The 22492-nt window shown below is 40.7% G+C and overlaps 1 protein-coding gene across 1 annotated transcript; it reads left to right on the plus strand.

Annotated features, from left to right (window-relative positions):
* Window positions 1-750: 750 nt before the first annotated feature.
* On the plus strand, window positions 751-18493 carry LOC118854515 (N-acylethanolamine-hydrolyzing acid amidase-like). The gene is made up of 10 exons (XM_036764881.1): window positions 751-986; window positions 2573-2737; window positions 5771-5897; window positions 7464-7554; window positions 9697-9773; window positions 12043-12212; window positions 17118-17180; window positions 17739-17805; window positions 18162-18190; window positions 18406-18493. The coding sequence occupies exons 1-10, from the start codon at window positions 751-753 to the stop codon at window positions 18491-18493; spliced, it is 1113 nt and encodes a 370-aa protein (XP_036620776.1).
* Window positions 18494-22492: the final 3999 nt, after the last annotated feature.

Genomic DNA, 22492 nt, shown 5'->3' on the forward strand with positions numbered 1-22492 from the left:
GACAGACACTGGTTTCTGCTGTTCTTTCACACTCCAGTCAGCCCAATACTTGGCCCATAATAAATTAATAAATTCTTAAACTACTAAGTATCTGAGGCTAGATTTGAACTCAGGTCTTCCTGACCCCAGCCGTCCCTCTCCCCACCCATGCACTGCACCACCTAGTTGCCCCACCTTATTGTACTACACAATAAATTCCACTGTCTTCTTATTGACATTGGAATCCAATATTATTTAATCTCTATCTTATCCTTTTTAATTCATATTTTGTCTAAGTTTTAAAATGTACACAATTACTAGTCCAGTAGGACATGCCGATACTTTATAAATAAATAAATACATTTGTTGGCTGAGAGCAATGGACATAATCAGCATTGGAGCACTTGGGCTCCAGTGCCGGACCCTACACTCTTCACCACTTCTCCCGGTCTCTAAGGCCTCTCTCCTCTCTAAATCCCATGTTCCTAAGTTCTTTTTCCGGGACAGCAGAGTGAATTTAACCACCCCGGGGCTGGAGCCTGAGAATGTCTTTGGGACGTGCTGATGGAGTTGTGGCCCGAAAAGGTCTTTACTCAACACCTCCGACTGGTGCTAAATGAGCTGCCCAGGTGTTCCCAGGTGGTCTAAGTCTAGTGAATGCCCCTTTCCTGGGCTTGTGTCCTGCTGGGCGGGGCTTCCCCCGGGACGCCTATTTAGGGCTGCCCAGGTCCGGAGAGGTCTCCAGGAGTAGCGAGTAGCGGAGCCTGAGCAATGAGACCGTGGGACGCTGTTGCGGGCTGGGGGAGGCCTCTGGGGCTGCTGTTAGTGCCCCTGCTGCTGTGGGCTGGCACAGCAGCCGGGTCCGAGGCCACTCCAGCACAGAGCCGGGACGTGGTCCCGCAGCTCGTGAACGTGAACCTTGACGATGATCCTGAGCAACGCTGGATGCCCGTTCTCCAGCGCTTCGACCTAGTCACCCTGAGGGAGGACGTGAAAAATGCGGTCAAGTGAGGCGGGCTGGCGGGTGGGAGTAGGGTAGGGTAGAGGTTGAGGGGTGTCAGGCCTCTGCTGGCAGATGGGGCTCTACTGTCCTGGCTGAAAGACTCCGGGAACTGGGATTAACACAGTTACTTCTTGAATTTGATTTTAGAATACTAGTTCTTCAAATCCCCTGGGAGAGAAAGGCAGGATGGCGTAGTGGATAGTCTCGAAGTCGGGAAAGCTAGATTAAAGACCCTCCTCTGACACACAGTGCCCATGTGACTGGGCATCCGGGCTCCAGGAAACTCTAAAACTTTAAGTACCGCATGACTTGCCAATCTGCTTCTGCAGAGAAAGTTTTCACGGTAGGAATTCTCCACGTTCTGGGCAGCCCCAGACGACAGGAGGGTTTAACCTTTCTTGTGTATCCTGGACCCCTGCCTGGGCAGGCTGGGAAAGCCCATGAACTCCTCTGAGTATTTTTTATGCCCCAAATACAATACACGACCCTCAACAGGAAGCCAATCGTATTGAAATAAAGAGGCAATATTTTGCCATTCAACTTCACAAACATGAAATCTGTCTGTAGACCTTGAAACTCAGGTTAAGAGCCCGGGCCCTAAGACGATTCCCCATTCCCCATCCTTTGGGCTAAGAAAAGGGGTAGAGAGAAGAATCCCGGACTAAGGCTTCTTCCATTTAAACTCTCCTGTGCTTTCCCTTCAAACCGCGGGCTTAGGGAACTGTTAGTTCCTGGGTACATGGTGCCTGGTAGAGTCGCTATAGGTCCGGGAGTGGGGGGAGCAGAGACCAGACGCCCAGCTCTATTCCCTTCCCCTTGGCCACCTATTGTCCTTAAATGAGGGTGCGTCTCTGGTTATTCTTTTTCCTTGGGGGCAAGGACGCTGCCTGGGATTGGATACATTTTGACTTTTGTTGCCTGCCCAAGAAAAGACACTTCCCCCCCACCCCAATATGAGGAGTAGGAAGAAGACTTAAATCCTGAAGCCTCTGACTTTATGCATAGACAAATAAAATGTATTTTCCCCGCATTGATCCACAGCTTCTGTTTCTGTGGTATCTTTGTCAGGTTTAATAAACCTTGCTTCAAATCCTTTTCCATCTCTCTATCTCTTTGTCTCGCTGTGTGTGTGTGTGTGTGTGTGTGTGTGTGTGTGTGTGTGTGTGTGACTGTCTCTGTCTCTGTCTGTCATTCTGTCTGTGTCTCTGTCTCTTCTCTCTCTGTTTCTCTCATGCCCGTATTTCCTCCTTCCTTCCTTCCTTCTTTCCTTCCTCCCTCCCACTCTCCCTTGCTCCCTCCGCTCTCTCTCTCTCTCTCTCTCTCTCTCTCTCTCTCTCTCTCTCTCTATCTCTCACACACACACACACACACACACACACACACATTTCTTCCTTCCTTCCTTCCTTCCTTCCTTCCTTCCTTCCTGTCTCACATTATGTTAAAGCTGAAGGGCATCATGGAGTTCCCCCATTTTATGACAAAGAGGTCAGTTTGGAGAGTTAAGTGACCTGCCCAAGAATCTTTCCCTTTACCCTCCTTACGCCAGAGAAAGATGAGCAAATGGTTTTACTTTCTGTTTTTTTCCCCCAGGGAACAAATCCCGAGGTGGGTTTACGTTGTGATTAAGGAGATAATCAATGATTTGGATGGATTGCTGCTTGAGCCCTATACCCATGAGATTCGGGGAATATGCAATGCACTAAACATAAGTTTTGTAGATGGCATTCTCTTCAATCTCGTCTATGAATCAAGTGTGTGAGTATATGTTATTAGTCTAGTGCTGATTAATGCAAAGGCTTTTTTCTTTCTGAGACCACCATCTGATAAAGAAGAGTAGATCGGGAAGAAATCTGTTTTCAGTTTGGATCCTAAAGAGCTTTTAGATGGTGAGAGAAAACTGAGATGGCAATATTTAGAGATTTGGAATGGTTTCTCTTGGCTTCTCATTTCAGATGCAAATATACACATATGTATACATACACATATAATACATATATCTATATACATACAATACAGTGTTTTTGTACAGTTGTTCACTTGTGTTTGCCCCTTCATGACCTCCTAGACCACACTCTCCATGGTGTTTTCTTAGCAAAAATACTGGTGCAGTTTTCTATTTCCTTCTCCAGTGGATTAAGGCAAACTGAGAATAAATGACTTGCTCAGAGTCCCTGGGCTAGTAAGTTCTAAGGCTGGATTTGAACTTAGATCTTCCCGACTTACTTAACCCTGTTTATTTCAGTTTTCTCATCTGTAAAATGAGCTGGAGAAGGAAATGGCAAACCACTCCAGTAGCTTTGCCAAGAAAAACCCAAATGGGCTCGAAGAGTCAGACAGGACTGAAAAATTAAAAAAAGAAAACTTCCTGACTCCAGGCCCAGGGCTCCATCTACTGAGCCACCTAAGGTAGAGTTTAGTGACTTGCATAATGTCACAGAGCTAGCAAGTGTGTGAGGCTGAATTTGAACTCAGAGCTTTGTGACTCTAGGGCCAGAACTCTACCAACTGAGCCATCTAGCTGCCTTATAATAATGCCACATATTCTCATCTGTCTCTCATCTATCTTTCGGTTGACTTAGACTATCTGCTCCACTCAAGCGAGCATTCTCCTCTTTTCTTTAGCCTTTACAATGGTCCTTCTCCCTGCCTGGAATATTTTTCCCCTTGTCTCTACCGATCTATTCACTTCCTTTTCGACTTCATAAGTATGCCTCAGATTTATTCCTCCAAGAACTGTCTCTTTATTAAGCCTTCCTGAGCCCAGTCACTTTGTGCCCATGTCTCTTAGCACCTAACTGCTGAATAGCTACTGTTAGTTATATACATTCCTGACATTATTTCCTAGTATGCTCATCCTTGGATATTTTTCATGCCTTCTTGATCCCATTCCATGGTCTGTCCATCTACATGTATGGTCAGGGTCCTAATTCACTGTACTCTTTTCCTAAGTTTGCAAAAAATGGTTAATAACTTATGGTGAATGAGAACCAACCAGCCAAGATAATGGTGTTCATTTTCACTGTTTATGTTTCCAGTAATGTTTTCCTCTGTCTGTAACACCTCAATGTCCAGAGACAACTAACAATTCACATAGCCATCATCATCAAAAACAAATTAAACCAGTTTCATGAAGTTTGTGACTCAATAAATTCATTCTGTCCCTAATTACCTGATTTAGGCAATTGGCTCTACTCTGTAGACTTGACTCCATCTCTCCCATCTGTCCCCTTCTCTATATTCACATGGCCAACTCCCTAGTTCAGGCCCTCATCACCTCTCACCAGGTTTATTGCCATCATCCCTCCCTAGGACTACTGTTCTTCACTTGATAATTGGTCTCTCTGTGTCAAGTCTCTTCCCTCTCCAAACCACACAGCTGATAAATGATTTTCCTAAACCATGGGTACAACCATGCTTATGAGCATAACCATGCTCAATAAACTTTAATGGCTCCCTATTACCTCTAGGATCAAATACAAATTCACCTGTTGTTGAATCCCTTTGCAAACCAGCTCCAGTCTACTTTTCCAGCCTTAGAATAATATAACTCCATTATATGTGTTCTTCCATCATCCAAACCAGCCCTTCTGCTGTTCCTTAAACACAATTCTATCTCTAAGCCTTGCACAAGCTGTCTCTCGCGCCTAGAATGCACACCCTCATCATCTCTGTCTTTAAAGCATCCCTTGTTCTCTTCAAAACTCAGCTCCAATGCTGCTTCCTTTTTGAGGGACCCCTTCAGCTGCTAGGTCCTTATTTCCAATGACTTTATATTAATTTCTTATATATTGTGTGTACACACACATCTATATGCATACACATATGTACTTATAGAGCGTACATATCTATACTATATACTTTGTATATATATGTTTATAGAATGGAATCTCATTGAGGGAAGACTCATCTTTATCCCCAGTGACTAGCACATTTTAATCATTATATATTATGTTTATTATACATTATATGATTATGTTTTATATATATTATGTATAGTCATTAAAATCACTTAATGATGTTGATTGATTTTAAAATATGTTTAATATCATGTATTCTATGTAATCAATGTAAAATTAGAAGGGACTTTTGAAGTCATCCTGCTAAATACTTTCATTTTACAGATGAGAAAACTGAGGCCCCACAAGATTAATTGACCTATTTAGGGTCAGAGTAACAGAGTAAAGATTGAGACTCAGGTTTTCTGAATTCAAATTCATTGTCCTTCCCCCTGGCTCATGCATGCTGCCTTCTCAACACTTATAGTTCCATGTAGCTGAATATTACTAATAAAATAATAATAGCTAATGCATATAAAGCACTTTGTTTTCATTATTTAATTTGATGTTGATTCTCACAATAATCCTGAGAGATAGGTGCTAATTATTTCCATCTTATATATTATTGTTTTTTGTCTTTTGTTTTCAAAGAGGACCAGTGAGAAAACTGAGTCTAAGAGGTTCAGTAATTTGCCTATGCTCACACAACCAGTGGGATTTGAACTCAGGTCTTTCTGACTCCAGGTTCAAAGCTCTACTTACTACATTACCTAACTGGCTCATATTAGTGATACAAATTGCCAGGGCAGAGTGGTAGTTAGCAGTGATGATGACAAATTATTCAAAATTCTTAAAGTATCGTTAAATCTTAAAGATGGGATGAGCATCCATTTCGTCTTTTAAAAAGTAAAAAATGATCTCATTTTGAGAAACTATTTTAAAAACCATTTTTCTTGCTTTGCTTTCTTATTTGCATTTTCTGTGTCTTCTATACTCTGTCCACATTCTTCAGATTCTGTACCAGTATTGTAGCTCAAGATACCAACGGCCGCATTTACCATGCCCGGAATCTGGATTATGAGCCTGGAGAGGGCTTACGCAATTTTACAGTGGATGTCCAGTTCATAAAAAATGGGCAGGTAAGATGGGAGTCTGGCACGAGTTAAGATTGGTCTCAATGAGAGTGGTACCCAGGAGACAGCCAGCATCGGTTTCCAAGAACCAAAGGGACCAGATGACGATGTGAGGAGATCACTTGTGTTTTCTGGAGGAAGTATATGAAGGGCTGCTGTGTGAAAAGGGGGATGAAATTTGTTGTCTTTGGCCCCAGAGAGCACAGGGTGGACACTGTAAAGAGGAAAATTTAGGCTTTGATGTCAGGAAAACATTTCTGAGAATTAGAGTTTCACGTGAGAGATAATGAGCTCTCCCAGGAGCCTAGGTCTGCATAAAATTTAGGAGATGGTAGGCATCCTATCAGTAGGAGACGTGTCAATCATTGCAATAGCACTCTCTGTCTTACTCACCAACCACTATACCACTGGGTCCCTTTCATGAGAGGCAGTGTGGTATAGTAGCTAGAACTGATCTTGGATTCAGGAAGCTCTGGATTCAAATTTTCCCCCATAGACTTACTAGCTGTGTAATTCTGGGCAAGTCACTTCTCTTTGTGCCTCAGTTCCTTAATCTGTAAGATGAGAGTGTTGGACTAATGGTGTCTAAGGTCTCTTCCAGCATTCCATTAATGCTCAGAATTGCTGGAGGGTAGTTGCTCCAGTTATCCACTACAATTAGGTCTAGCCAAGCTTTATCTCCTTCCCTGGAGCGCACATATACATACCCTGTCAACCATCCCATTCTTTTTCCACTCCCGGAACTATAGGCAAGATACTCTGCCACTGTTCCTGGAAGGGTATGGCAATCCGCCCTTTAGATCTCCATTTACCACCCTGTTAACTTTCTGAATCTCCTCCCCTATATCTGTTTTATCCTTCTATTAGAGTGTAAGGTCCTTGAGGGCAGAGACTATTACCAAATTTCTGTTTTGACCCTAATATTTATCTCAGTGTGCTAACTGTATGTTTTTTCATTCATTTATTAAGGAGAGGGTTGGATTAGATGACCACCTGTCAGTCATATTGACCTCTTCATGACCCCATTTGGGGTTTTCTTGCCAGAGATACTGGAGTGGTTTGCCATTTCCTTCTCCATCTCATTTTACAGATGAGGAAACTGAGGCAAACAAGGTTAAATGACTTGCCCAGGGTCACATAGCTAGCGTCTGAGGCCAGGTTTGAAGTCTGGAAGATGAGTCTTCCCTGACTCCAGGCCCAGCACTCTATCCATTGTGCCACCTAGCTGTCCACATCTATCTACTCCTGGTGAGTTAAATGTATGATATCCTGTGTGAGAGATTTCAACTGTAAGATCCTGTGATCCTCCCTTTGGTCAAGATAATCGTTGATCCACTACAGTGTTTGCTGTAGTTTCTTACTTCAGATGTTGTATGTAAGTTAGATGAAAAAATAAAAAAAAGTTTATAGATGATTTGTCTTTCTGGGACAATTCTAGTGTTTTGTCTTTATTTTTTTCAAAATTCCCACTGAGCAGCATGTTGAAGTGAAGGGAAATACCGAAGCTTTAGGTAATTAAAGCATACATTTGATAAGAGTTAAAGACTAATAACTTACCTCCTCTGATTTCAGATTGCCTACACAGGAACAACATTTGTTGGCTATGTGGGCATATGGACTGGACAAAGTCCACATAAGTTTACAATTTCTGGCAATCAACGAGGTAAGTAAAGTAAATACCAATAATAATAGTAATAATAATGATAATAATATTATTTTACTCCAATACCTTAGGACTAGAGCTCTATTCCTAAAGTCATATGAATATATTTTCTTAAAGTCAAAATTAGATTCAATTATTTCACTAAATCTCAGTTGCAAATCTTGATGTTACTTTGGGGGTGGGAGGGTAGTGAAAATGGAAGAAGAGGGAGAGAGCTATTCTTGTCTTTTTAATTTGCCTGCATAATAGCTGCAATGTTGGTAGAAACTAGCATCAGATTTGCCATGATAATCATTTCTTTCTTTTATGTTTCTTTGAGTGGTCTCTAAGACATCTTGTGAGTTAGCAATCTATAAATGCCTACTATGTACGAAGGCTGTGCTAGGTGAGGGGGAATTAAGGCAAATCTAAACAGTCTTGTGCTTACATTAGGTTGGGAAGAGGGGGAAAACATATAAAGAAACAAAAATATATACAGAAATTTTCTATATATGAATATAAACAAAAAAATTTAGGAGGAGGGTACAGGTCTATTATGAAGGGTAGTTTGTTAATAGAACAAAGTGGGCACAGTGGGAGTATAGGGAAAAGTGAGACAGAAATGACAGAGGGATGAGGCTGACATGGAGTGTTATGAGGTAGAGGGAATGGTTGTCAAGGGGTTGGAGAGCCGACATCTCAGAAGCACAGTGCTTGTCTGTGGAACCACAGGGCAGCAGATTGCCTATCCCCATTGCAGTAGCAAAGAGAATATTGATTTCCTCGTCAATTTCTAATGTAGTGGAAAGCACCTATTACTGGATAGTCCTTGTCCTGCCTGATGGGCAAGGCAGAGGTCAGTGGAATCTTGGGGCCAGGCATATTTCATCTATTCACCACAAACATTTGAGCAGCTGTGGGATAAAAGGGATTGTGTTAGGTGCTGGAGATATCAACTGATATCCAGTATCTGTTGTGTTTGCTATATGCTAGGCACAATGCTAGATGCTGAGGGAAAAAGTACAAAGATACAAAAATGAAACAATCTTCATCCTCAAGAAGCTTACATTCTTGTAGAAATTTGCATTTTAGTTGGGACTTAAAGGAAGCCAGGGAAGTCAGTAGTTGGAGCAGAGGAGAGAGAGTGTTCCAGACATGGGAGACAGCCAGAGAAAATGCCTGGAGCCAAGAGATGGAGTGTCTTGCTCATGGAACAATTCAGGAGGCCAGTGCTACTAGATTGAAGAGCACACATCAGGGAGTGTCTTCACGGCATTCAGTTTTAATGGTTTTGTTCTTCTTTCTATTTCCATTGTCATAATAATTGTGTGTCTATTGTTTTCCTGGTTCTGCTCACTTCAGTCTGCATCAGTTCATATAAGTCTTCCTTGGTCTCTTTCTTATAGCACAATAATGTTCCCATTATGTTCAATTTCATTTACTGTTACTAATGATGAACCCTACACCAGATGATGAGGCAGTCTAGGCTGGTATACAGCTTATGTAAACTGCTGCATTTCTCATAGTCATGAGAATATGGAATGCCCTTGTCTAGTATGTACATATATATATATATATGTGTGTGTGTGTGTGTGTATGTACATATATATATGTGTGTATGTATATATATGCTTATGGAGAGAGAGAGAGAGAGAGAGAGAGACAGAGACAGAGAGAGACAGAGAGAGAGACAGAGAGAGAGAGAGATTGAAAGAAGGAAAGAGAAATTGAGAGAAGAGAAAGAGAAAGATTGAGGGAGAGAGACAGAGATAGACAGCATAAATGGGGTGGGCTGTTGTGCCTTGGTTGCCATAAGATTCACCTTTAACTACATTCACTTTCTTGAACACCATCCCTTCCCCTGATACTGATATCCATGTTCCTCCAACTTTGGACAGCATGAAACATGGGCGAAAAAATGAAGACTTGATTCAGAGGATCTTACAAATAATGTCTCTTGGCAGCCAGCATAGAATTTTCATAAAATTTTCATTTTATCCTAACATTCCTATAGTGTACAATGTAAGATCCTTGAGGGTAGGGGCTGTCTGACCTTTATCTTTGTGTCTCCACTATCTAACACAGTGTCCAGCATTACTGGCTTCCTGGGAAATACCCCCTGATTGATTGATTGATCATAATATGCTTTTCCTGATTTTTCAGACAAAGGTTTATGGTGGGAGAATGCAGTGGCTGCTCTTGTCAAAAGACATCTTCCCATCAGCTGGGTTTTCAGGAATGTAGGTATATTTTCCATTCACATTACTCGTTTGTTAAATTAAAAAATACAAATTTAACAAACATTAAATAAAATGAGTATTTCCATATATGTGTGTGTGGGGGGTGCGACTAGATGGCATAGTGGGTAGAGCACTGGGCTTTAAATTAAGAAGACTCATCTTTATGAGTTCAAATCCAGCCTCAGAGACTTACTATGTGACTTTGGACAAGTCATTTAAGCCTGTTTACCTCAGTTTTCTCATCTATAAAATGAACTGGAGAAGGAAATAGTAAGCCACACCAGTATCTCGGCCAAGAAAATCCCAAATGGGGTCATGAAGATGAGACGACTAAAATGACTGAACCACAACAATCTTAGACTTTTGACAGGAAGGGACCTCAGTGATAATCTGGTCCAAGTCCCTTCTTTTTCAAATATGGAGACTGAGTTTATGGGAGAGAAAATGGCAGCTTCTTAGTGACTCAGATTCTACCTCCAAGAGATTTTTCTAGCAGACCTATTCTATTATGGATGGGTTGTGCCACATTTGGAGTTTTAATTCAGTCATGGATGCTATATTTTTCAGAGGAAAACTACAAAACAGGCATGTGTTTGGAGGAATAAAGGTAGATGATTAATATCCTTATGCTCTTTCTGTACTTTCTACAGATACAGGTTTACCCCACTCTAAGAAGTCTACCATGTTTATTAAAATATGAATGTATAAACCAAAAAAAATAAGGGGAAGTGATTATTTAACATTACAAAAGGAATCATGGCAGGATTCACTTAAAAAGCAAGTTCCCATACTGTATGCAAGATATAATTTGATTTGTAAAAAAAAGTTTACATAATATTTTCAGAAACACAAATACTATGACTATGAAAAGCATATATTAAACATGTTCTATGTTCTAGGCTCTGTGCTAAGTTGCTGGGTTATAAATTCAAAAAGGAATACACTCCTTCCCTTCAAGTAGATTATATTCTAATAGGAGGAGAAACAATACACATAGGGGAGGGTAACTAGAGGAGAGAGTATCAGTCTGGGAAATCATAGGGATGATAAGCTGATCTTAGGACATCCAGCTGACATCCTTTCCAGAAGTAATAATTCTTTTGATTGGGTTATTATGGCCAGAACAAGAGGTAGAAAGTAGAATTTGGAGGGGGAGCCACAGGCAGAGGTCAAGATATCCTAGATGGACAGCTGGACGGGGTTTTTAGGTGAAACATGGTCTGGGACTAGCTACATATAGTTGGCTCATTTGCACTAACTTGGTGTTGTAAGCCCAGATACTGTGTGTGAGTGAACTCTTACTTCCACACTACCAGTGGGGACACTTGCAAGCTAGGAGTTTGTGGTACAGACCTGGAGTTGGGACCAACTTTGCCCTGGGCAGATTGAACTAGAACTCAGCTGTGGGTAAAGAAATATGAAAGTAATTTTTAGGATTTTGGTTTGAGGAGTTCATGAGACCCCAGGGAATCTTCTGACTGACTGCTCTTAACCTTTTATTATTGGCCTTATCATTTTGAACTGATGTTTAAACATCATTTTCTTTTAACTACCAGCTTCTACCTGAGGCAGATATTAGCACTGAGCCTGGAGACAGAAGACCTGAGTTCAAATCTGTCCCCAGACACTTACTCTTTGTGTGACTCTGGGAAAGTCACTTAACAATTTCCTACTCTATAAATGGTGACAATAGCAGCACCCACTCTGTTATTGTGCAAATCAGCTGACATAATATTTGTCACTTATCACAGTTCCCAGCACAAAGTAAGCACTAAATAAATGCTTGTTCCGTTCTCCCATCCCTTCCTGAGGGTATTACAGTATGTTTTTAGTAAAGGGATTGTTAGTTTAAACCCTCCAGTTCTGAGTATTCCATTGAACCAGGTGCCCAAAAGTATCCTGCACACTTAGTCATTAACCTAAGTAACTGGGACTTCTGGGTAGATATTCCAAAGATTCCAAAGATGAGTATGTTAACTTCCCCCATGGACTGGGCATAGACTCTGGAGGTCTGGTGTTTGGGGTACTGGTCCATGGGGGATGAAGAGGAGCAGAGGCAGGTGAGATAGCCAGGGTAGATGGAGAACTCAGTGAAGTCGAAGAATACAACCTTCTTCTCTTTGTATCAGTTGAAGGTTGATGGAATGGGCCCCCAGCAGTCCACAGGGCTTGCCTTCATCAAGGCCATGTAACTTTCTTTCTCTCAGGCCATCACTGAGGCACAGGCAGCCTTTCCTTCTTAATGGTTTGCATTCATTTCTTTGGTTAGACCCTAGAAGAAGCCCAGAACTTTGATGATGCTGTTCGAAGACTGTCAGAGACACCCCTTATTACAAATGTTTATTGTATCATTGGAGGCGTGTCTGACCGGGAGGGGTTAGTCATCTCAAGGAACAGAGATGGACCAGTGGACATGTGGCTTCTTAATCCGGAGAGAGAGTAAGTCAAACCAAGAACTTCCTTCTTTCAGCTTTTATTGCCTGGCTTGGATTAACCATATTCACAAATAATACTGGGAACTAAGTGGAGTTTTTACCAATATATGCGTAAACTTTGATGAGTCCTTACAGACTCTAAAAATTATAACAGTTGATAATTTAGTAATAGTCAAAGTGATAAACATGCCAGAAGAACTGTCTGGTCCTGCCGAGTGAGTGAAGCCAACAAGAAAAAGGCCCCACAGGATGTGGGTGCGGGGTTCCTCTGATACCAGGCAAGACAAGCAGCTATAGCCTCAGCTGACACAGTTGCCAGGGTGTCCTCATACAAAAAATCAAACCAAACAAAAAAAAAACCAAAAGTACTCAAACCCCAAAGTGGAATGTACTGGTTTCCACACAGCTGGCTACTGGCTCATTCTTTTCTATAGCTTCTCTTTCTCCACATCTCTCTTTCTGTCTCTCACTGTCTCTGTCTTTGTATGTCTCTCTGTCTCTGTCTATCTCTATCTCTGTGTCTCTCTTCCTCTGCTTCTGTCTGTCTCTGTCTCTCCATTCAAATTCAAAAGAAAATAAGTCTAGAATATACATACATACATACAATATTCCAGAGTGTGTATATTAAAATAACAATCTCTCTCTCTCTCTCTCTCCCTCTCTCTCTCTCTCCCTCTCCCTCTCTTCCTCCCTCCCTCCCTCCCCCTCTCTCTCCCTCTCCCTCTCCCTCTCTCTCCCTCTCCCTCTCCCTCTCTTCCTCCCTCCCTCCCTCCCCCTCTCTCTCCCTCTCCCTCTCCCTCTCTCTCCCTCTCCCTCTCCCTCTCTCTCTCTCCCCCTGTCCCTCTCTCTCTCTCTCCCTCTCCCCGTGCCCCCCCCATAGACTTTACTTCACTTTTTCATGACTTAAGGAAAACCTTCCTTTTCCCTTGTTGGGTTATCTTTTCCCAATCCTACTCCATACCTCCAGTAAGCACATGATGCTCTACGCACTGTGACACCTAGCTGCCATATATGTGTGTATACAAATATACATGTGTATGTATATGTATGTGCACACACATGCATGTATATATGCATAGATACATATATGAAACATGCTTATACATGTAAAAGTATGGGTAACGAAGTAAATTAAAGACCCCAACACAAGAGCTTTGGTGAGATGGAACCTCTCACTGGACTACTGCTCTAGAAGGGTCTAGCTTCTTCAAATAGAATAGAACAGAAAGGAAGAAGAAAGCTGTTATAAGAAAACAGACTAATGTGAAGAAATTCAGAAGCCGGAGGTGGGTAAAGGATTTGGGTGGAGGTCTACAGGGGAAGAAAAGAGAAGTGACATTGTCAGGGACCAACACCTGGATGGATTGGATGAATAAAACAGCATCTGGAGATGGGGTGGGGGAGGCTATGTCTAGTTCCAGTTCTTCCTCCACCACCCCAGTTTTGAGAGTGTATTTGTCATGTCTTGGATACATGCACCAAGGAGAGAGCAGACCTTTATTGCTACTGCTGAGTGAATAAAAAGCTGCTTCAATAACCTTTTACAAGGATCATGAGCCACCATCACTTGTCTCTGCTTCCTCCATCTAACAAATGACTCCTTATCTTATGGCACCTTACGCCACATCTCCCTTCTTTGAGGGAGAAGGAGTTTCTCTGTCAGAGGACCTTACTCCATCCTATTGGGGAAGAGCTTCAAATTGATGACTTTGCCCCAAATGCTTAATGGTCTTTCTCCCCTTTCTTCTCTGCGTGGACTTCTTCCTGGTGACCTCCTGCCACACGTAGGTCTAGATTCCATTCCTGCTCTTCAGATTACTTTTCTCATTTATTTTGACATTAACGTCTTTCCTTCATCTTTAGCAGACATAATATTACCCACTCAGTGATATTCACATTCAGGTGGAAAGCACACCAATGTGTTGAGGAGTTGGCAATTTGAAAGGGGAACTCAGAGTCCAGAAGAGGATTAATGGCGTTCAGACTCAAGCCAGCCCACTTAGCTCCTTCATGACAGGAGACTTTGGAGTGGGGGGGGGGGTGAATTGGAAAATAGGCAAACCTAGTTGGAGAAATCCAATAGATTGTCCCAGTACTAAAGCACTCAGATACCAATTGATGCAAATTCCTGATATCAAGTAAGGAAGAAGACTGATGTGAAGCTGGAAGGAGCGGGCTCTACCCCAATCAGCATTCTGAGCATATGGAGGAGCCTGCATTCTCCTGGGGAGTCTGCGCTTATCAGTGTAGCCTGAGGGAGAGCACCTGTAGGGGAATAAGTTGTCCATTTTGCTCTTGGCTGGGCGCCACCCAGAACCAAGCTTTTCAGGTTTTTTGTCACTCCTCAAGCTTAGGAAGGTGGAGCCAGCTGGGAGGGAGACTGGAGGAGAGGCAGGGACTGGGGAAGATGGGATGTGTTCTTCAAAAGAAGCACACCTTCTTTTGTCACTTTAAATGATTTGTAAAAGTAAGATCCCTAGTAAAGCAGATATATGACTATGTGAAGGTAGCTGCGGGCTAAAGGCAAATGAGCTGGTGGAAGCATCCACACACAGAAACATTCTAGATCTAGAGGTAAGAGCCTAGCACCAATCTCCCAGAGGGCCAAGCTAAACAAGGGAGGTAGGGATGAAGGGAAGGAAGGAAACGCACCTACTATATGCCAGGCACTGTGCTAAGAACTTTACAAATATCTCATTTAATCCTCACAACAACCATGGAAGTTGGTGTTAGCCGCATTTTATAGTTAAGGAAACTAATGCAGGCAGAGGTTAAGTGACTGGCCCAAAGTCACACAGCTAAGTAGGTATCTGAGGTTGGATTTGAACTCAGGTCTTCCTGACTCCAGGCTCAGCACTCTATCTACTGCACCACCTAAGGCATAAGGGGCAACCAGCTGTTCTGATATCTGGACAGGAGAGGAGCACACAGATTGGCCTGGTTGATACAACACTCTCTGGTGCTGGATGGTTTTTATTATTATGTATACATATATATATATATATATTTTTTTAAGGATTATACTTCTCCCTCATGAACTAGAGAATAAAGAGGCACTTTTTGAGTGCATTTACCTTTTCATCTAGGACAGAAAGGAGTCTGTGTCATGTATGTAAAAAACAGCTACTTTCAAATTGGTCTAACAGACATTTATTAAAGTACCTACTATGTATAGATCATTGTGCTAAGTACTGAGAGAGAGGAGAAAAAAAGAGGGGCAGCTAGGTGGTGCAGTGAGTAGAGCACAAGCCCTGGAGTCAGGAGGACCTGAGTTCAAATCCAGCCTCATACACTTGACACATGTACTATCTGTGTGACCTTGGGCAAGTCACTTAACCCCAATTGCCCTGCCAAAACAAAAAAACAAAAGAAACCTTTCTGGACCTCAAAGAGCTTCCATTTCACTGGGGAGTGGAGTGGGAATGCAATGTATATTCGAATAAGTAAGTACAAAGTAACTTTAGTAGGGGAAAGGTGCTATCCATTTTGGGCATCATGAGAGGCTTCCTAAAGAAGATACAGTTATCACTTCCACATGACAGGGGGTGGGGGAGTGGTTAGGGGTATGGCATCTCCTCTCCTTCCGTGCAATCTGGAAAATTCTCATATTAATTTTTGGCCCTCCCTTCATGCCAAAGAAGTCTGAATTTTTTTCTTTTTTATGGGTTATTTACAGTATTAAAAGATAAAATATGTTGATTATACAATACTATACATATATTTTATGCATTCTTGAGTTTCTAAACTTTTTTGTGTTGTCTGCAGCCTCTGCAAAACTCCCCCAAAATTCCCACTTAATTTCTTACGCTGACCCATCATATATCACAACCACAATGGGGAAAATCACAATGAGGAAGGGATAACTGTAGTACCTTAGAAGACCCTTGAAAGAGGCTGGGGATTCTTAGAAGCAGCAGTGGGTAGGAGGTGCATCCCAGGCAAGGGGGCTGCTTGGTTGTTGTTCTTCATTTTCAAAGAGGACCAAAATGACATCACCATGTTGGGGTGAAGGTACTGTGTGTGTGGCTGCTCAGACCAATATGACCTTGGAAGGCTCTACCACAGGTTAGGCACAAATGATCCATATGAACATCTCTAAATTTGCACAAGGGGAACAGCCTATGCAAAGGTATGAAGATGGGAGATGGAATTTTTCTCAATGGGGATTGAAAAGGGAATTTATGGACATGTAACCCAGGTTTCCGGTCAACCTTGAAGCATTTTGCTTGATTTTTCTAATGGGTGCAGAGAATGAAGATTTGACCATACTTGTTCCATCATCTTTTTCTAGATTTTTTAATCCCTCCAAATGAATTTTGTTATTATTTTGCCCAGTTCTATAAAGTAACCTAGGGCAGCTAGGTAGTGCAGTGGTTAGAGTTCTAGGTCCAAGAAGAGCCATCTTTGTGAGTTCAAATCTGACCTCAGACACTTACTAGCTGTGTTCCCCTCGCAAGTCACTTAACTGTGTTTGCCTCAGTTCCTCATTTGTAAAATGGGCTGGAGAAAGACATGGCAAACTGCTCTAGTATCTCTTTCAAGAAAACCCCAAATGGGGTCATGGAGACTTGTTCATGACTGAAAAATTACTTAAAGTAACCTGAAGTCACTAAATCTTGAAATTAATTTAAGTAATATTATCATTTTTATTATATCTGTATGGGTCAACCGTCACAATAAATATTGAATATATTTCTGATTATTTGTCTTCAGTTAATTTCTGTGAAGAGTATTTTAAAGTGGTGTTTCTTTAAGTCCCAAGGGTGCCTTTGCAGCCATTTTTTAAAACTAATTTTGTTAGTTTTGAATGGAATTTATTTTTCATTTCCTCCTATTTTTTGCTAGTACTGTATAGAAATTCTGATGTGTCCACAATAACTCAGGTTGTTTTTAATTTTTTGTGTTGTAGGTGGTTCCTAGTGCAGACTAACTGTGACCACTGGATGCCATGCCCTCCACGTGATTACAGAAGGTGAGCTTCTATAGGGCTTTTGAATTGAAGTGTTTGTGTGAGTGTTAGAACATCATTCTCCTCCTCTCTCAGATCCCATGGTCAGATCTCATGGTGTCAGGAAAGAAAATCTTCCAGGGTTATGTGTCTATTTTCCCTTGATAATGACTTTACCAACTAAAAAATGATATAGAAGTGCCACCCTCCCCCAACCCAGTGCCTCAGGAGCGTTATCTTGCTGGAAGAGATAGATGTTCAGCCTTCTGGGTTTGCTGATAGTTGCAAGGAATTTGTGGGCAGAACTCTTTGGAAGGTGGATAATACTTTGTGTTTAATGAAACATCTCCCATGTATGTTTTTGACTTTATGATGCTAGACCATCTAAGGACACCTTATATTTCTCCATTAATATTTTCCAATAACAATTCCAAGCCTATTTAGGAAGTTCGTTTTGGACTCAGGGTCCATTACAGTGAATGCGAAAAAATTAACTGGCATAGCAGCTGTGACTTAGAAACTTGTGATGGTATCTCAGAGAGTTCTAAAATGACAGATGACTTCTATTGGTTTTCCCCACAGAATACCTGCCATGAAGACTGTGAATGAAACTGGACAGGCAAATATCAACTTGGATAAACTTTATGAGGTAAGGGGTACTTAATTTACATTGAGATGCTCAGCTTTTGCACAAATTATTTGGGCTCTTTCTAAAGAAATAGAAATCAATTGCAGGAATTGAAAAGTCAAACTTGCAGACCAAATGTGATTCTGAGAGAGAGACAGATGAAATTGTTAGTGTGGGATTTTTAAGTTTTCTTTTTAAGAAAAAATGACTAAGATTTCCTGAGGGTTTTTTGTACCTTCAATCATAAAAAAACAGCTATATTTGATTCCCTTCTCTTCCCACTATTTAATATTTCTTAAATCTTGTCAATTTGCCTGTTGGTGTTTTAGAACTGTTTTTAATAATTCAAGTAATGGGTTTTTTTATTTTTGATGCAGATTTTGTCCATATGTCCAATTCTGAATCAGTAAGTACCATATGACGGAAATATGTTTTGCATCACTGCACATGTATCTAATTGTTTGCCACCTCAGGGTGGGGAGAGGGGAAGGAGTGAGGGAGAGAATTTGAAAAGGTCAGTGCTGTATCCAACAAGCATAGTTGATCTCTCTCTCTCTCTTTTTAGTTGATCAAGGGAGATAATTTGCATCTATAATCCCACCCCCTCTTTTTTCTTTTCAGCAAAACAGTTTATACAACAGTCATGAGTGCAGCAGAGCCAGACAAGTACACAACTCGAATCAGAAACCCAAATGAAAATTGTGAGTAAAAGCAGGAAAGGATTCAGCTCAACTATGAAGATTTTGTTGGAAAGAGTATCAGCTGTTCCATTGGCTTAGTTTTGTCCCTCTGAGGAGAGGATGTTATAAGAGTAATGACTTTGTTCATGGTGGTTTTCCGCCTTCCCCTCCCTTCCCATACCCTGCTATGGCCAATATTCCAGTGGTGAGCAGTCCCAGCACACATACTTCGCAACAATGACTTAAGTTTGATATTATGGGACCTTGAGCAAATTTTTTCTGGAAATTTTTCATATTGCAATTACTGAATGGACAGATTTGGGTCATAATAACAGGTCACAATCAAATGTTAAGCCTCCCACTCTTTGGGTAGTATTGGGATAGAAAGCTGACCCTTACAGATTAAGTTAGGAGAAATGTGTCTTTCTTGCCTCCCCTGACTGGTTCTGAAAATCTAGCTCAGCTTGAATTTTTGATTATCAAATATTAAAAGTGTATCTACTTAAATGTGTTGCTGCTTACTGAACCATAGGAATACTAAGATATCAGTGTTTGATCTAAGTGAATTAACTCGAAAAGTTCTTTCATGCCCCCTCTCTGCAATAACGGAAATAAAATTTGTAATTTCAATGAAAATTGAATCTCCAAAGGTCAAATGGGACCCATCTTCTCTTTTGTTGAAAGGATCTGTCTACAAAAGAATCTTCATCTGGGTTTGATGAGAGTGTCACAGGTAAAGGATGTAATGGAAACCAGTTGGGCAAAAAAAATAAGCAAGACTGGCCAGCCTCTTCAACATTTATCCTTCTACCCCCTATCCCAGTGGGCTCACCTTGAAAAACAACTATTTTCACGATTATTTCCATGGCCCAATGCTGCAAGTTTTTCTCTCGTGATTATGAAGAAATAATAACTATAACTGGCATTTACTTAGCATTTTAAGGCTTAGGAAGCACAAATATATTGCCTCGTTTAAACTTTATAATAGTCTGGTGAGAAAGACAGTATTATTACCCACATTTTACACATGGGGAAATTGAGACTCAGAGAAGTCCAGGGGTCATGCAATTAACAAGTCTCTCTGAAGCATGATTCAAATTCAGGTCTTCCAAAATCCAGTTTCAGGGTTCTATCCATTACACCTTGCTGCCACTTGATTCCTTAGACTCCTCATCTCTAAAATGAGCTGGTGAGGAAGTAAATTGCATTGGGAAGGTTATGACGGAAAGTGATGTACTTCAAGGAAAATTGGAAGCATGGAACCCATATGGAACCTTCCACTGATACTCTCGATAATCTTCAAATGACCTTTTATGGGGGTTTTCTGATCTTTTCTATTTCAATTCATTTCATTTATTTTTAAAATTTCATTTAATAATAAATTTAAAATTAATGAAATTTAATTAACGTCTATTTACTTCAGAATTCTGTTGGACCTCAGTCCATATTTTAAAATATCACTGGCATATCGTAGGCATTTAATAAGGGCTTGTTGACTGACCTTCAGAAAACAACTTATAACCCAATGATCATGTCAGCTAATATGAGTAATGATAATGATGAAAGGAGACATTTATGTAGCACTTAAAAGCTTAACGATGTGTTGCTACATGTCAATTCTACAATGCTTGAATAAAAATAATTTTGTAGCATTCTTCTTTTCATTTTATATATTGGAAACTCTGAATAGTTCCTAAAGAACCTTCCCTTTATTATAGAAATTTCCATTGACTCAAAAATATTCACCAAAAGTTATAAAGAAGATATGTGAGAAGACATCCTTACCCCACTCCTCTGCAAGGGTGGGAGGCTCAAGGGTGTGGTACCTTGCTTGTATTTTCAGACATTTTCAATTTATTATCAGTTTTGCTGGTTTTTTTCTTCTTCCTTTTTCTCCCCTTAAATATTATTTGCTATATAGGATAGCTCTCTGGGAAGGGGGATACTAGGAAAAATCCTGGTGAGGCAAAACAAAACAAAATAAAAGATATGAATAATTTATTTTTTTTGTTTGTTTTGGCAGGGCAATTGGGGTTAAGTGACTTGCCCAAGGTCACACAGCTAAGTACATGTATCAAGTGTCTGAGGTCATATTTGAACTCAAGTCCTCCTGACTCCAGGGCCGGTGCTTTCTCTATTCACTGTGCCACCTAGCTGCCCCAAATAATTTATTTTCTAAAAAAAAAAAAGAAGTATTTTCTGAATTGAATTTGTCAAATTGAACACAAAAAGGAGAATGATACCAAGAAGCTGTTTGATTCCTTGGATAAATTTATGAATGTCCCATGTTTTCCCAATATTCCATCTAGGTTTGGGATCTGATCAACGTCAGCACTCCCAACATTGATACAGATTACACCTCATTCATACCTGCCCATCGTCTTTCATTTCCTCCCACAAGTTGATCGTAGGGTATCCACCCAATATGTTAGGAACCTTCCTAGCATTTTTCCTTTGAATATCAAGGCAGACACAACATTTGCTGGCAAGGTTTTTCCTTCTTATTTCCATGTGCACAATTTTCTACACACACACACACACACAGACACACACACTGAGGCACATAGGCACAGATAAACAAACACAGAGCTGATGGACTTTTTTGGAACATTCCCCATTAAGTATGCTAAGCTTCACTTAAGTGTGTTGCTATTCCCAGTGTGGTCACTAGGTATCTTCAGAGACCGTGCTAACTACATAGAAACAGTAGAGGAGACGCAGGTCTGTACTGGATCTCCTAAGAAGTTTATTATGTTTTTTTATTATTAATGGGGAATTTTATATTCCGCCAAAATACCATGAAACATAGTACACTGAAAGATGCATACTAGGCAATTAATTGATGCTTGACTGACTGTTGGCTGAAGTCCTTTGAAGGAAACTGTGTCTCAGTCAGGAGGCTCTCTTCACTGCCCCATGGCTTGGTGTAGTCAGTACAAAGGTCATTCACAATCTGGAGGACATCTGGAACACTTCATTTGGATTCTATGGAGAGCATACATCTTTTTGTTCTATGCCTCATTTGAAGCAGCTAGATGGTGAGTGGATAGAAAACTGGACCTGGAGTGAAGAACTCCTGAATTCAAATCTGGCATTAGACACAAGCGGAGGGACCCTGAATATATCATTTACCTCTGACTGCCTCAGTTTCCTTATCTGTAGAATGGAATAATAGTAGCACCTATTTCCTAGAGTTGCGAAAACCAAATGAGGTGATATTTGGGTTTTTTTTTTTGTTTTGGAGGGAGGAAGGCAGGGTAATTGGGGTTAAGTGGCTTGCCCAAGGTCACACGGCTGGTAAGTGTCTGAGGCCGGATTTGAACTCAGGTCCTCCTGACTCCAGGGCTGGTGCTCTACTCACTGCACCACGTAGGGGCCCCCTATGAGATGATATTTGTGAAGTGTTTTGCAAAACTTAAAGTGGTATATAAATGCTGTTATTATCAATATTAATATCAAGAGAGTAGCAGAGGCAAATTAACTATGTTGTTAAATCTTTCAAAAGAACCTCATATGTACAGAGTCTTGTTGTCTGATATCCTAGGGCAACATTTTGCTCTATTTAAATGCTTTTCAATGTTGATGAATAATAAACACAGTGGAATTTTATATTTCTTATAATTTCATTCACTTATATGATGATAAAAACACATGGTCAGCTGCAGGTATCACTCTCAAAAGCCTGTCTGTGTGAGAAATGATTCATTGAAATGTTTGATTTTATTCCAATCAGTATTAATCAATTTAGTGTGATAACATAGGGGTAATGATTATTAGTATTATATTTGTCTATCAATATACATTTAGTCAGTCTAGTCAACTAATATTAGTATAGAAATTAAATATATTAACACCTATTTTGCATATATTTAGGGATAATTAGATAAGATAGATTCTTTCTTTAAACTTTGAACTACAAGATCATAAATTACTTGCTTAACTATAGGAAACTAGCTAGAGCACCTCCAACCTTTCTTCCTGATGAGTAAGTGACGAGGCCCAGGGTGGCAAAGATGACCTAACGATAT

Source organism: Trichosurus vulpecula, chromosome 6 (assembly GCF_011100635.1).
Source record: "Trichosurus vulpecula isolate mTriVul1 chromosome 6, mTriVul1.pri, whole genome shotgun sequence".
In the NCBI taxonomy this organism is placed as follows: domain Eukaryota; kingdom Metazoa; phylum Chordata; class Mammalia; order Diprotodontia; family Phalangeridae; genus Trichosurus; species Trichosurus vulpecula.

Bases quoted from the DNA above. Each gene is read 5' to 3' on its own strand.
- LOC118854515 (XM_036764881.1), top strand. From the start codon at position 751: ATGAGACCGTGGGACGCTGTTGCGGGCTGGGGGAGGCCTCTGGGGCTG. The intron at 2,738-5,770 runs GTGAGTATATGT...CACATTCTTCAG, and splicing joins CTCGTCTATGAATCAAGTGT to ATTCTGTACCAGTATTGTAG. The intron at 7,555-9,696 runs GTAAGTAAAGTA...CTGATTTTTCAG, and splicing joins AATTTCTGGCAATCAACGAG to ACAAAGGTTTATGGTGGGAG.